The following is a 15,404-nucleotide window of genomic DNA, read 5'->3' on the forward strand; positions in this document are numbered from 1 at the left end:
GGTGCGCTGCGCCTACGCTCACTTTCCGATCAACGTCTCCGTGGATGGCCAGAACATCGAGGTCCGCAACTTCCTTGGTGAGAAGCGCGTGCGCCGCCAGCTGGTGCCCAGCAGCGTGAAGGTCAGCCAGACCGACCCGTCCAAGGTCAAGGATGAGATCATCTTCGACGGCAACGATCTGGAGCAGGTGTCCCGCGAGGCCGCCGTGCTGCACCAGATGTGCCTGGTCAAGAAGAAGGATATCCGTAAGTTCCTTGACGGTATCTACGTCCAGACCAAGACCAACATTGAGGGTGCGGAATAGAGAGCAATTGAGCGCGTGCGTGTCGGTGTTCGGGTGTGTTTATGGTCACTGAGGAGGGAGGAGAGAAATGCAGGGCTTCCTCCTCGTGTGTTGCTCTCTGTTTCGTTCTCCCTTCCCCGTAGCCTGCTGCCGCACTCTGCTCGTCCCGTGCGTCCAGACCTCTGTAGCCTTTCGATTCCTTTATCTTTTTTGTTTTAATTTTCTTTTTTGTCCGTATGCTTCCCAGAAACGAAAAAAAGAACAAGAAAGGACGAAGTACAAGTGGATGTGCGCCGAGAGCACGTCTGCCCCCCTGTGAAGGAGCGCAGCGGATGCGTGCTCCGCTCCACTCGGTCATCTCTGCCGTCCCTCAGGCACGGCAGGCCCAGGAGAGTTCAAGGAGCTTGATGCTGCATTGCAAGGCGAATGCGTTTTTTTTTTTCGTTCGCCCTCCGCCAGCGGTGCTCATGAACTGCGATGCACTCGAGTTCCCGAAAGAGCAGCGAGCCACTGTTTCTTCGTCGAGAGTATCGCTGAGGCACGGCGTGCTTGCGATTGCTCGCTCTGCAAGTGCGCGTGCATGGCGGCTCTCTTTGCAGTGCTCCTCTACTTTTCTCCCTCTGTTCTGCGCTGCCATGCCTCCTTGTGTGCCTCGGCCCACGATCACTCACGCCTGCGCACAAACGCATACTTTCTTTTTCCACTCGTTCTCCACGGTGCGCCTTGATTCGCACTCGTCCAATGACTAGGGCGTGTGGAGAGAAGAGAAGGTACAGATAGCGCCAGGAGGCGGCTGAGCAGGGAGACACACGCTGGCACACGTCAACGTATAGCGCACACCCACGTCCCACTTCTGTACGGCTGCTCTCTTCCTACTAGTTGGCCATATTCAGCCCTTCGTTCTGCCCATAGTCCCAGTTATCGAAGTGACGCTGCATGATATAGCTGCGAGCACACAATGCGGTGCACCCCTGTACGATGCATGTCCATGTGGGACAGCCCGGTGTTTGAGCACAACTCCCTTACTCGCTACTGGAAGAAGATGATGGACCGCACCGGCAACACGCTGTCCTCGCAGAGTATTCCGCGTCACATCCACGGCTACCTGGAAGGCTCCAACGCACGCACGGAAAGCCACATACGGTGGTTTCCGTACAAGCAGGAGATGACGGTAGAGGGACGGTACATACCGACGTTTAAGGATGTCATATACACCCACTACTTTCCGAAGGAGTTCAACGACGATGAGCGGGTGAAATACATCTCGATCAAGACGGGACGGTCCGAGCTGGAGGTGGCCGACGAGATCTTCCTGATGCGCAAGATGAAGCTCTTTACGGCGCAGCTTCTCCGTAACAAACTGCGCAGCCGCCCTCTGCGGATGCCGCAAGGCGTCGACTACAGTGGCATCGAGCGGCGCTACACCATCGGCGTCTCCAAGGTGGCGCAGGCGATGGGCATGAGCATGTACAGCACTAACTCCTACGACCCCGTTCTCATGTACTCCCCCTACCTTGACATGGGGGACTGCGTCGACCTCATCGTGACGAAGCAGCTACGAACTTCACTGCAATACCTGCTGTGTGACATCATTGTCCATCGCGGCATTCATCGCGCTCGTCTACCTCACTTGAAAGGCGAGCCCAAGGAGCCCTTGTGCCACATCGAGCCTTGCCTCTACCAGTTCATCAAGCTGCGCTTGGCAGTGCTCTCGCTCATCGCCAAGCAGGAGCAGTACGTCGTGGATCACCACTTTGACGGCAACCACCGCTATGGCGGCTGCCTCATTCACCTCTTTCCCTCCCCGCTAGACCCCGAGATCATTGACCACCACGTCGAACACATCGAGCTCGACCTGGAGCTAGCGCAGACCTGGATGAAGCACTACTACGATCACTACATTGCGCCCCGCCGGAGCGCGTAAGTTCTCAGCCTCGATGGGGATTGAGTGGTGATGGTGGTGGCGCCCTTGAGCTGTGGCGAGAGTGCATGTGTTTTTCTTTAGGTGCGTGCATATCTGTGTTGAGATAGAGAAAGCGCTGACACCTGGGCGTCAACACGCGCACTCGCAGAGACACCAGCCCTGCCACATACGCACACACACACACACACACACACACGCCTAGATATGTATGCTTGTGCGTGTCTTTGCCTAGGTCTTACCAGACCTTCTCAGCCGCCCATCCACCCTCGCATACACGCCAACACGCTGACCCAAGCATCTCACTGCTTTCTACGCCAAACGGCGCGTGCGTGCCGCTGGTATGAGCCAACAGAACTGAGCCCACCAAAGATATTCGTGAGTGCATGGCAGCGTCTGCAGAAAGGGGCGAAGGGAAAGGTGGCATGCCAGCCTTCTCCGCCGGATGGGTGCCTGTGTACTGCCTGCTTTCTCGGCAGTTGAGGCCAGCGGCTCGGCCGGCACAGGCTCTGCCTCCCTATCCTCTTCCCCGCTGCGCTTCCATCCTCAAACTGCGAATGCTCCTTCTCTCTTTCGTTCACGCGTGAGTCGTCTCCGTCACTCGCCCTCCCACCTTTTCCTCGTCTCTCTTTGTTCTCGGTGCGCGCTTCCGTCGCTCTGTGTCGTCTGCGCACGCACACTTCTAAGCACAGCGTGGACTTCCGTGTGTTTGGTGAGGCCACTCGCGAGCACTGTCGCCAGTCGCTGCACACCCGCTCCTCTCTCATTCGATACCCACTGCTTCAACGGCTGGATCGCTCCACGAACATTTTTTTTTGCGTTACACATCGAGGCAGGCCCATCGGACCGCTTATTCGTGTGGTTGTGCTCCCTCTTCTCCCGTGGCTGTTATGTCGTTCTCAAAGAGACCAGATGACGTGATGGATGGCACTGGCGACCGAGAAGTGGCCACCATTCTCCGCTCTCTGGCACCGGAGGAGGTAGACATGCTACGCGACACGTTCATCTACATGGACCGCGACAGCGACGGCTTCGTCAGCCGCGAGGAGATGATGGCGAAGGTGGCCTCTTGTGTTGGCGCAGAGAGGTTTCCGCCGCTGCAGGAGTACCTTGTACCGCTGTTTCAGGTAGCTGACAAGGACCGCGATGAGCGGCTTAGCCTGACGGAGTTTCTCATGGCGTTCGCAGACGGCCCTGGTGTGGTGCCGGCGGAGGTGGTAAACAGCTGCGTCGCGGATGTGCAGGTGCGACTAACGGATGAGGAGGTATCGGCACTGCAGAGCAACTTCAATCGTATCGACACGAACCAGGATGGCGTTATCGATTCGGAGGAGCTCGAGGTGGCGCTGCGGACGTACCTTGTCCCCACGTTTCCGGATCTGACGGATGAGAATTTCAAGGAGATCGTCTCCGTTGTGATGGCCAGCGCCGACGCGGATCAGAACGGTGTCATCTCCTTGTCGGAGTTTATTCGTAGCTACCAGGAGGACCAAGGCGTGCTGCCAGCCACCTATCTAGAGCCCACGCAGAAAAGCCTGGCCGGTGCGCGTCAGCTCACCGACGACGAGGAGACGGTGCTGCGGGAGGCGTTCGCCGTGCTGGACCGCAACAACGACGGCTTCGTCGACCTCGAGGACCTCTATCACGCCCTCTCGGACGCCCTCGGCAGCGCCACCGAGGACGAGAGCCAAATACGCGACTTGTGCAATTTGGTCATGAGGAGCTCCGACCGCAGCAAGAGCGGCCAGCTCACCGTCACGGATTTTGTCCGCAGCTTCTTGCGGAACATACAACTCATGCAGATCCCTGTGGCGGTCGCCCACGAGCGGGTGCGAGTGGCCTGTGAAAAGCTGCAGCAAATGCAGGACTCAGGGGAGCTCGAGAGGCTCGTAAAGGTGTTCGAAGATCTGGACAGCGACGGCGACGGGTTCGTGGTGCGTTCGGAGCTGGTGAAGGTGCTCAAGGTGCTGTTCCACGACGCCTTTCCTGGCTGGGACGAGGAGATGCTGACCTCGATCATGACGGCCATCGTCGTCGGGGCGGAGAGAAACAACGGCGGTCGGCTGTCCCTGGAGGAGTTCATCCGCAGCTTTGTCGAAGGCTCCGGCGTGCTGCCTCCCGAGGCAGTCAAGAAGTGGGACTCCGCCCCCAGGCGTGGCTCGTACTCTACTGAAGACGCTCTGAAGCAGTCGTGCTATAGATCCAGCACCGCCACCGACGCAGATCTCGGTCTCATCGGCGAAGCCTTAAGCCGGCTGTATGCGGAGAAGGGGGCGGATGGTGTCATCACAGAGGACGAACTGCACTCCGGCATCGCTGAACTCTACGTTGACGACCCCAACCGCGGAGAAGAGATGTTCCACTTTGCGCTCCAGCAATTTGTGTTGCCCCGCAAAAATGGGGGGTTGATGTGGAGCGCCAACGTCCTTTTCGAAGACGAGGTGGAAGAGGATGACAGGGGCGTGAGGGCAAGCAGGCTCAACCCGAGCGACTCGGCGGTGATGCGCTCATCGACGAGCCCCAGTCGCCGGCCACGCGCTTCAGTGCTCATCTCCGCTAACGAAGTGGTAGAGCCGACATCGAGCGCGCCATCGCGGACGGCGTGGATGTCGTCTACGCAATCGCCAAGACATCAGATCTTGCCACACGCAGCCGATGCCACGGTGCATGCAGCCGTTCCTCGGAGTCAGAGCAGTAGCGACAAAGCTTTATCGTGCACCCACACCCAGCCGAAGCTGATAGACGAGGCGGCGACGACGCCGGCCGCTTCTGTCATGCACAGCTGGGGAGAGAAGAGGCCCTTGAGCGTCAATGAACTGTGCAGTTTTCGCCCGGATAGCACCATTCTCACTGAAAAGCTGAAGCAGCAGTTCGAGTACTACGACGTAGAGCATAGGGGCTACCTGGATCGGGATACTTTCAAGAAGATCTACGCGACTATGGAGAACTACGGGCTCGACCCGTCGCCGATGGAAGTGGACAGGCGCTTCCGTCGCTACTCGCGAATGTCGGACAAGATCTTCTTCAACGAGTTCTGCATCCTCATGCTTCAGCGGGCCCGTCTGTGAGCGACGATCGACATCGCTACTCTCTCGCAAAGTGCCGGCTACTCTCGCTTCTTTACTCCCCTTTTTCTCTTCTGATCTGTTGGCGCTCGCGCAGCGGTAAGCGAAAAGGCAAAGAGAGAGCGACCTGGCGGTGGACGTTGCGTGCTGATGTACGCCTGCGCGCCTGTGTGCCGGTGCAGCTATATACGTGTTGCGCACCTGTGCGCGTGCGGGCGTGGTGCCGGATTGCGTTTTTCTTTGCTTGTTGCTCTGTGCTCTTCCTCTGGGTGTCTCCCGTCATCGATGTAAGGCGGCGTATCTTCTGCTGCTATTTTGTGTGTGCACGTGCGCCCCCCCCCCTCCTCCCCCTCCCCTCTCTCTCTATCCACCTATAAAACTGTGGCATGCTTTTCCTTATCTCCTGTTTCGTATATATGGTACGGCTCCCCCTCCCTCTTCCTCACGTTTGGCATGCTCTTCTATGTACAGTACACCTTCACCTCGCCTCACCTCTTTCTGTGTTTTTTGTTTTCTTTGTCACCGACGCCGACTCGTTTCTTCATATTACTTCGTGGTTCCTTACGCCTTTCTCCGTACAGCGGCCTCATCTCGGCTCCGCACTGATTTCTCGTTTCTCCGCTTTTGTCGAGGGGCTTCGTGTGGCCACACACCTCTTCCCTCCTTCTCTCCCTCTTTTACATTGACGTCGTTTCCATCGTGTGATGTTCGATTGTGTTTGGTGTTTGCCTGTCTGTGTGCGCGTGCGTTCTCGACTCCGCTGTCGTTATTGATTGCGACATCATCTCGGTCTTGGAACAACCGTTTTTTCTTACTTTGCTTTTCATCTTGGGGGGGGGGGATCCTTGTAGAGAAGGGGGACGCGCTCACCTTTGTCATCGCCTGAACACCCCATCAAATCTCTGGTGCCGCTCTCCCTCGCAGTTTCCATGCGTGAGCGTAGATGCCTATATTTGTCTACCTGTTCGCGTGTGTGCGATGGTATGTGAACTCTACTCCTCTCCTGCTGCTCTCTCTCTCTTTCTCCTTTCATTTTTTGCTTGTGTAGGGCATTGCCCTTCCTTGTGTCGCTCCTCTCTCCAAGTCGTTTACCTCTTCGCTTTTTTTTTTCGCCTTCCTCGTCTCTCTCTCTCCCCCTCTCTGTTTGTTCAACGCTCCGCCAAAAGACGAGGGCAGACAGCACTCAGAATGCATAATCTGGAGAGTTCGACTCGGCAGCGCCTGTGAGGGGAACTCCGAGCAGTTGCGACCAAACGTTTTTTTTTTTTGTCTTGGGCAGACAACAGGAAGGAAAAAGAAAGAGCATTTGAATAACGAGCCAGCAACTAACCGCAAAGCAGCCAATAACATTCCCAAAGGAGAGAGCGAAGAAAAAAAAACGGAGCGGGAACATTGCTCCATGAGGGTGACACAGAAAGACGACGACGCGTCTCTCCTTGACAGATACAGTAGCCTGATCTGTAGGCCCGTCCGTGTCTGTGTCTGTGCAACTTCCACCTTCTCTTTGCTGATGCCGGTGCGGAAGAGGCGCGCCAGCGGGCAAGCTCCTCAGGGTCCAATATTGCATGTGTAGCTCACTCGTCACTCAGAGGGGGAGGGGAGGGACGTGATGATGATGACGCGCCAGTGCACGTGTGTGCGTCACTCTGCTATCCCGTTTGGTTGACTCTATGACTTCATGTTTCTCTCTGCTATCACGCTCGCTTTTCCTTTCATTTATCTATCTCCAACCGCATTCTTTCTCCATCTCCCTTTCCGCCACGTGCGCACTACACGCCTGCGCTTGATACCTGACACAAGGTGCTTGACTGTGTACGCTGCAGCTCCAGCCGCCGACCTTGCATGTCTTTGCATGCCCATTTCTGTACAACACTGAGCTGTTTTCTTTTTCTTTCTCCTTTGTATCTTTCTTCTAGCCTCCCTCTCTCCTTCTCAAATCTCGTTTCTTATTTCCATTTTCTTCGCTGTTTGCTTTGTTGTTTGGTGCTTCCTCGCGGGTAAGGGGCTTCATCTTTCCTTTTGCATACGGCTCACACTGTCGTAGACGTGCGCGTCTCTTTCTCCTTCCTGGTCTCGCCCCTTCCGCCGCGTATCCCACACTATCCGTCAAAAAACAACAAAAAACCAAAGATATCACGTATTTAGGGCGTGTTTGTGTGTGAGAAGCAACTATAAGGTGGTCGCGGGTCTTCTCTCAAGCCGACACGCTTGTGTTGTCGTGTGTGGCTAACAAGGGAGGCAAGTGACTGTGCGTGCTCTCGTGGACGGGAAGGGATTGCTTCTCTTCCCCTACACGAGTGTTACGCGTAGGCGACGGGAAACGCTCCTCTTTGTGTTGCGCTCCCGCACCATATCGGGGACTTTTCCTTTGTGCTGTCTTCATCTGTGAGGGAGGGGAGGGAGGGGGGCGCAACCCTGTTTTTCTGTGCGTGCGCTTGGCTGCCGGCTGTTTGGGAAATCTTCGCGCTCACCTCTCGTTCTTTCTTTCCCTCTTTCCAGTCACTTTCCGTACCTCACACAGCTTGTGTGTGTGCGCGGGTGTGTGTGTCTCTTTTCTTCTTCCTCCATCTCCGTCAAGGCCTCCATCCCTCTCCCTCTCCCCGACTTTCCTTTTTGGCTCCCTCTGATCTGTTGTTGTGCGTTTTCTTCCGCTCCGTCGTTGTGACGGGGCCGTTCCGCTTGGCTGACTCGTTTCTTTTATTTTGTTCAGCCCTTTCGTTCTCACGCGTGTGCTCATAGCTCCTGATCCCTTTTTCTTTCTGTTTCTTACGTTCCCCTCTCTCCATTTGGAAAGTGTGTTGGCGCTTGAGGGCGTCAGCAACATTCTTCTCCTGCAATCTAGGAACAGCAGCCACAGACGCACTCAGCAACACACACACACACACACACACACAACACCGCACTATAGAAGTGCTAGAGAAGGTGATACAAGTGATCAAGCGGAATAACAAAAAAAAAAGGCACCACGTCCAGACCTACCTATACACCCACTAGCACACCCAGAGAGCATACGTCACCCTCTCTCTTTCTCTCCAACGTTCTTAGAGACACGAGTGATTTCTCTGCCAGCAGACACTCCATCTGTAGCCATCCACGCACGCGCACACACAGAGACACATATAAACACACAGCATCGTTGACCCCTGCTGACGCTCTTCACGTTTTTTATTTTTATCAGAGCGTGTGCGTGCTTGCGTCTCTCTTTATCTCTCTCTCACTGTGTGTGTGTGTGTGCTCAAAGTAGGTGCTACTTTATATTTTCTTCCTCTCCCTTTCTGTGTATTTGTGTGCGTTTCTCTGCGCGTTCTCGTGTCCTGGGCAGTGCGCTGCCCTGAGGCCTTCGCATCATTCTCTTCTGTGTCGTTCAAGTCCTTTGCCACAGCGCGCTTTTCAAGGGTACATCGAAGTGATAACCGCTCGGCACCACAGCTACCGCGTCCGAGAAGCAAGAAGTCAGGGCTGTTCTCTTGCGCGGTAAGTCTCTCTCGCTCTCTCTCTCTCTGACTCTCTCGCGTCTCGGATACAGCGCTCATTTTATTGCTGTCCTTTGTTTTGCTCTGTTCCGTTCACCAACCCTTGAAAGGCGTCTTTTTCCCTATCAGCTTTCGCTGCGCAACCCGATTTAACGTCACCTCTACTGGCTTCCCTTCTTGCGGTCAGGGCGCACACAGCAACACGGCAACGCACGTGAGAGACGAACGCGAGTGACTTTGCCATTGCCCCTACTCCACCTCATTGCCAGTCACAAAACGCACATCATGGACAGCTCAAGCGCTTGCGCGCCGTCACGTGCGTGGCAGAGTAACGAAGAGGTAGCCCAACGCCCCATCTGCACTTTCTTTGCCATGGGTGGCTGCTGCAAGGGAGCGCGGTGTCCATTCTCGCATGAGCTGGTGCAGCTGCCGCCGAAAGGTGTCGATGCCTCAGGTGGCTACTTTATTAGCGGTAACGTTGCAAACTACAAGGCAGCCGCGTCCACGACGGCGGCGAAGCCGCCGTCACGCAGCTTGGTCGGTCGGTGGGATGATCCGACCGCGTCGAGCAGCACCGACGGCTTGTCGACCCTTGCGTCGCCTTCCTCGTGTTGCGTGACGACAGGTACGTCTCTCAGCGCCGAAGCGAAGGAGTGGGTCGGAGCTGACAGCGCAGCCGCCTCCTCATCTGCCAACTCGGCCACCGCCTCCATCACGTCCGTTCAATCGCTGCGAGGTGCGGCCTCCCCGACTGTTTGCGTGAGCTCCAGCTCTCTTCGCTACAGGTCTGCGACCTTGCGCCGCACTGCCCAGCAGGTGTCACCACTGCCCGTGCCGCATTCTCAGCGGGACTCTCAGCCTCAGCCCCAGCAAGCCCAAATGCAGCTACAATCACAGCACTCGCAGAAGCCGCAGCCGTCGCCGCCGCAGCCACAGCTACATCAGCAACACAAGCGTCAGTATCAACAGCCGCCTCAGCCACGCAGCGTCGCAAACGCTCTCTCCGCTCTACTCCCCAACCACTCGGAGGGCAGTGGCGCTGCAGAGACACGCCGCACATCCGCGGCACCTACGCACCCCGCTGCCACAGCGCGCACCGTGTCCTTCACGCAGTCCTCTAACGGCTCTGGATCGACGACTATAGCTGCCCTCGCCTCCTTTTTCGACATGCAGCGCGTTTCCACGGGCGCCCCTTCGGTGACGTCGTCCAGCGTCGTATCGCAGCCAAGCAAAGTCATCTTTTCCACTCGCCGCGACGATCAGCCGCCAGCCACCGCACCATCGCCCGCCACCGCGGCACTACCTCGGTACACCGCCGCTTGCGTCACCGTCGCCGCCTCCAACCAGCGTTTTGATCCGTTGCCCTCCGTGCCCAGCGTTCCGACCACGGCCACCCCCGCCCCTGCTCACGGCAGCAGCCGCTCGGCCACACCGAGCCAGAATGTGGAGGCTCCCCTGCCTCGCAGTCGCGAGGCCCTGGCTACCGGTGCGGAGCGCCACGCTGCTACCGAGGCAAAGGCGCACGTGGCGCAGAGTGCTGCTCCACCTTCGACGGCGGCAGCGCCGACATCGCCGCCACAGTATGAGTCGCGGACTGCGTCCTCCGCTCAAACTCGCGTCATGCCGCCGGCTCCTCGTTCTCAACAGCAGCAGGCAGCGCATCAGGCCCAGCAACTTCGTGCACAAGAAGCGCAGCACCAGGCGCAGCTCCAGCAGCAGTTCCACCCCCAACAACAGACACAGCAACTTGCACAGCAGCAGGCTCAACTGCAACCATTTCAGCAGCAGATTCAGCCCCAGAAGCCGCCGCCGCAGCAGCAGACGGTGTACATGTTGACTACCTCCCGTCCACCGGCTACCTCTACACCTCCGCACGAAGGTATCGCTGCGCCTGCCCAGCTCCCACTCGGCTACACCCTTGCCTACGCTGTGCCCGCGCCTACACCAACCGCTCCCGCGGCCACCCCAATCCTTATCTCGGAGCAGCCGAGCGCCGCTCGACCCACCTACACGTTGCTTTCCTCGTGCCCGCCGCAATCGCAGCTACAGAGCTTTCAGACGGCAAAGGGAACAGTACTGTACGCGACGCCGGCGCAGGTGCTTACCCAGGCCGCGGCGCCAAGCGAAAGCGATGCCCCTCGTCTGATCCTTGTCAATACAGATGGCACTTTCTCCGTCCTGAAAGCAGAAACGTTGGCGGCCACTGCCGGCCCTGGCCTGTCGCCGGCCATCACGCAGGCGCACTAGTTGATCAAGCGAGATTTCGAGCGCACGTCTAGTTCACCAGCGGAGGCGTCTATTGGCAAACGCCAAGGACAGAAGGGGATAGGGCGTATCTCTCTTAAGTTAATTGTTTTGCTAGCCGCTCTTACTTCTCTCTTGGTGCCTCTACCGATATGGCACCATTGCAGCGTCTCCCCTTCTTGGTCGTGCTCGGTGATGCCCCCCCCCCTTTTCCTCCTCCCCGACTTCTCCTGATTGGCGTCTTGCCGTGTTTGATTGTGTGCCACCTTGCTGCTACTGCCTCTGCACATTCATGTGTGTCTTTTATTTGTTTACACGTTTTTTTATTTTGGCTTCCTTTCCAGCTCTTTCTTTTGCTGTCGTCGTGCTCTCCGTGCCGCTCCGCACTTGAGCGTGCGTATCGTTGATTGGCGAATTCTTCGTTTCTGCGTGTGCGTGTCTTTGGCTCTCTGATTTCTCTCTCGATTGCGGTTACAACTCTCGCGCGATTGGATGTGCGCTTGTGCGTGCGTGCGTTTGTGTGTGCACGCATCGGTATGCGGGTGTTTTTCTTTTTCATCTGCTACACACACACACACACTCATCTCTTCTCTGTTCCTCTCCGCTTCCCATCTCTAAACGTGGACTCTTCCTTCTGCATGCTTTCTTGCTCACGGTTCTGTGTCTCCTTTTTTTGTGTGTTTTCGTATCATCGGCGTCTCTTTCTGTCTGCGCATGCGTGTATGTGTGTGTCTTTGTGGAGCGTATGGATGCATAAAAAACAAAAAAAAGTCTCTATTTCCTTTTGTTGTTGCGTAACAGACGTGCGTGCCGCTGTGTATATAAGCCGTCTTGGGCGTGTGCACCCGCACGTGCGTGTGTTAGTCTTGTTGTCTTCCTTCTTTCCCATTTCTTGCCCTCTCGCTCTAATTGCGCATTGTTTCTTGGCGATTGGGGGCAGTGCGCACCATCTTTTCTCGCTTTTTTTTTTCGTGTGGCGTTGTTTCTGGGTTTAGTGACGTTTTTTTTTGACGTATCTATTACTGTGTTGCTGTATCCGCGGCAGTCGACTGGCGTAGTTCCCCTTCTCTCTCGTTACCTTCCCATTTCATTTGTTGCTTTCCTCTCTCTCTGCCTGTTTGCGAGAGTGCACAGTCGAGTTTTCGCTTCTGTTTTTTTTTTTTTGCCTCATTTCGATTTCGTGATGCGTATTTTGCGTCTAGAGCATTGCGCTCGCGGTTAGGTGTGTGTGCGTGGTGAAGGCGGTGATGGCGCTCCGTTTTTCCCATGTTGATTCGCATGTTCACATCGTGGGGGTTTTCCCCCTCCCTCTCTTCGTCTGGGTTTCTACTTCGAGTGCGCACACCTCTCTATCTTTTCTCCCTTTTTCCCTCTCTCTCTGTGTGTGGCATTGCGTCTCTGTTTTGCTTCATTCCTCGCATGTGCTTGCCGCTGTGCTTCGTGCCGATGTATATATATATATATATGATGCCTGCCTTCTCTCTCGGTGGGTATGCTTTTCTCTTGCCAGCGTGTTATGGCGCTTCTTGTGTGCTTTCCTTCGTGCTTTACTGTACAAGCGTAAGTTCTGTCTCTGCCTCTCTCTCGTCCTTCTTTTTCTTTTCGAAGCTTATTACTCGCCTTCCACATGTTTCCCTGTCTTTTATGTAGGTGGCCGGCTCATAACTACCTGTTTGTGTGCATGCGTGTATGTGTGTGCGTGTGTATAATGTTATTGCTGTTCGGGATGCTGGGTGGAGAAGGCACTGAAGTAGGCACTAGCCCCGCACGTGATCTCCATCCCTTCACACCCCCTCCTCGCTTCTTGCATGAGCTTGCTAACACCCTCCCACAAACATACACCGACGCTAAAGCGAATTGGCAACGAAAGTGCCAAGTGAACGGCGTTGCTTACGGGCGCTGATGTGTGTGAGCGCGCGTGCGCTTCAACGGGTACTGGCTCTTCCCTTTCGGGCTGAAGGGCACGCTGGCGTGCGGGTATGTGTGTGGGTGGTGTAGGACGTGGGGCGCGCGTGTGAAGGGCAAAGGAGGTGGCGTATGATGTGCGTCTCGGGCCTTTTTTTCTGGTGTGGGGCTATGCTGTTGTGGGTATCTTTCTAGGCTTCGGCTTCTTCCTCCACTGCTTTCTCTCTTTCCTGGTCACATCCTTACCCCCCCCCCCCCAATCGCCCATCTTTTCCCTCTTCTCATTCGACGGCGCTGCTCCGAGGGGCACGCCGGAGCACGACAGGAAGCGCGTGTAGGCGGTAGGTAAAATAGGTCACTCAACATCTCTGCTACAACTTCTTTCATTGCCGCTTCTGTCCACAAACGCGTAATCGTTCGGCGCCTCTTCTTCCCTACTTGTTGACATTCTCTTTTTCCACATGTTCATGTGCACTCGCGTGTGCATGTATCCCTTCCGTTATCCCCCTGCGTCATCTCTCTCGGCGTTCTTCCCTCCTCCCCAATATCCCACACCTTTTTTTTTTTGGTGCTGTTGCGTTGTCCGGGTGCGTCTCTCGTGCTTTGCGTACGACATTCTATACGCCATCATGCGTTTTTCTTATATATATATATATGTGTGTGTGTGTGCGTGTTGCCTTTCATATGCGGCTGCTTCGGCGTCGTTGCGGGACTTCCCCCCTTTTTCACCCTCCTTTTCTTTACTGCAAAACAAACTTTTCTGACGTTCGTTTTGCTTGCGTCTCTTTGTGCCTTTATCTTTTTCGTCCAGCTGCATACTCGCGTCGATCGGAGGGTCGGTGCGGCTTTGTGTGTGATGGCGCATCATCTCGCTCTCTCTCTCGCTCTTGAGTTGCTTGCCATTGTTCGCTGCTCGCGTTGCCGCTATGCCTTTTACTTCTCATTTTTTGATGAGGTGTAAATCTGTGCGCGTGCTCACTGGCCGTGCCTACTTCCTGATCGTCTGTGCTCTGCGTCCTTCTTGTTCTCTCGTTTCTCGTAGCGTGCTCTCGTCTGGCTACGGAATGGGGCGTTGTGTGAGACAGCCATGGACAGAACAAGGAAAAGGGGGTGGGAAAAGGACACAAATCGATGATCAACAGGGACTACCTTGCACCGGCAGCTCCGTCACACCAGCGCATTTATGCTGCCTCATGTGCTTTCTTGTTGTGCGCATGTCCGCGTTTGGTCCACCCTCGTGCTTGAAGCATCGCTCATTGAGGTTTCGTGAGTGTTGCTGTCTCCCCCCTCTCATCCTCCTTCCTCCCCTCTCCATCTCTCTCTGTTTATCTGTGCATACTGTTTGCTTGCCTCATTACGACGGAGCTGTACGTATGTTTATGAGTGTTGCGATTGAGGTGAGGGCCGCCTTTTTTTTGGTCTGTTTCGTGTCGTCGTTCTTGGCATGCGTTCCTCCTCTGGTGCCTTAATTGCGTTTCACATTAGCCAGCTGATGGTGCGTCTTCCCTACGCTGCCGCATTCTTTTTTTTTTTGTTGTGTTTTTATGACTCTGTCTTCACCGATCACCACCCACTCACATCGCCCAAGGCCCCTCTGCTGCCTTGTATTCGGAGCCTGTTTTGCGTGCGCCTGCGCTCGTGACTGACTTGTTGTATGCATCTGTGTATCTTTGCCCTGTTCACCCATTCATTGTTTCTACAGCAATCACATTACCAGCGTACGGCGTTGATGTATCTACATGGTGGATAGCTGTGCTTGTCTTTCTACTGGTGCTTTTCTTCTGTGCTCTGTTTCTTCGAACGGCCCGTGTTCGTGGCCTTTACCCTTTTTTCTTCCATGCTCCCTTCTCTATGGGAGAACGAGCGGGAGGGGCGGAGGGAGGCGGCAGCAGAGGAGAAAGGGCCGTGCTTGTTGCATGTGCCGGCGCCCGCGCGATAGAAAGTGGCATGTGTGCGGGCGATGCTAAAATGCTTAATTGGGTGCGATTGGGGTGTTCGTCATTCTCAGGCTTTTCAGCCGCCTCCAAACCAACGCAAACGCCAGACAGTGCCGTGCAAGAAGGCTTTTAGAGAAGAAAAAAACGAAATGAGAACCACAGCCGCTTTTACCTATATCTTCCTCTTCGTCCAAGAACGTTTTGCTGACTTCGCTCTCCACTGCCCTGATGATACCGTTTACTTCACCATGGTATCAGGGTGTGGAACCCAGGCTCTGTGTGGGGAGGCCAAGAGCCTGCAGCCCGGCCGCCGGGCACGGCTGCGGCCTCTTGGCGTCGGCGGACAGCGCTTGGCTGGCGCGGTGCCGAGGAGACGTGCGGCCATGATCGCGCTTGGACCAGCTCACGACGAGTCGCACCGACGGCTCACCACATATGCGCGCAGGCGCCCACCGCTTTTCTGCCTTTGCTGCCTTTGCTGCGTTGCGGTGGTGTGGAGCGTGATCGCGGCAACGGCCCGCTCTGCATGCACCGGAATCGCAGTGGGCTGCACGACGCCACACGGCGTTGGTTGTC

The 15,404-nt window shown here is 55.8% G+C and overlaps 3 protein-coding genes across 3 annotated transcripts; all 3 read left to right on the forward strand.

The window, feature by feature from the left end:
* Nucleotides 1-1,241: 1,241 nt before the first annotated feature.
* Nucleotides 1,242-2,207, forward strand: LDBPK_303400 (hypothetical protein, conserved; the record flags this gene model as incomplete). Its single annotated transcript, XM_003863003.1, has 1 exon — nt 1,242-2,207. The coding sequence occupies one exon, from the start codon at nt 1,242-1,244 to the stop codon at nt 2,205-2,207; it is 966 nt and encodes a 321-aa protein (XP_003863051.1).
* An 887-nt stretch (nt 2,208-3,094) lies between these two features.
* LDBPK_303410 (calmodulin-related protein, putative) lies at nt 3,095-5,272 on the forward strand (the record flags this gene model as incomplete). The annotated part of the gene is made up of 1 exon (XM_003863004.1): nt 3,095-5,272. One exon carries the CDS (start codon nt 3,095-3,097, stop codon nt 5,270-5,272), a length of 2,178 nt encoding a protein of 725 aa, XP_003863052.1.
* Nucleotides 5,273-9,114: 3,842 nt separating this feature from the next.
* On the forward strand, nt 9,115-10,989 carry LDBPK_303420 (hypothetical protein, conserved; the record flags this gene model as incomplete). The annotated part of the gene is made up of 1 exon (XM_003863005.1): nt 9,115-10,989. One exon carries the CDS (start codon nt 9,115-9,117, stop codon nt 10,987-10,989), a length of 1,875 nt encoding a protein of 624 aa, XP_003863053.1.
* Nucleotides 10,990-15,404: the final 4,415 nt, after the last annotated feature.

The sequence above is a fragment of the Leishmania donovani genome, chromosome 30 (genome assembly GCF_000227135.1).
Source record: "Leishmania donovani BPK282A1 complete genome, chromosome 30".
In the NCBI taxonomy this organism is placed as follows: domain Eukaryota; phylum Euglenozoa; class Kinetoplastea; order Trypanosomatida; family Trypanosomatidae; genus Leishmania; species Leishmania donovani.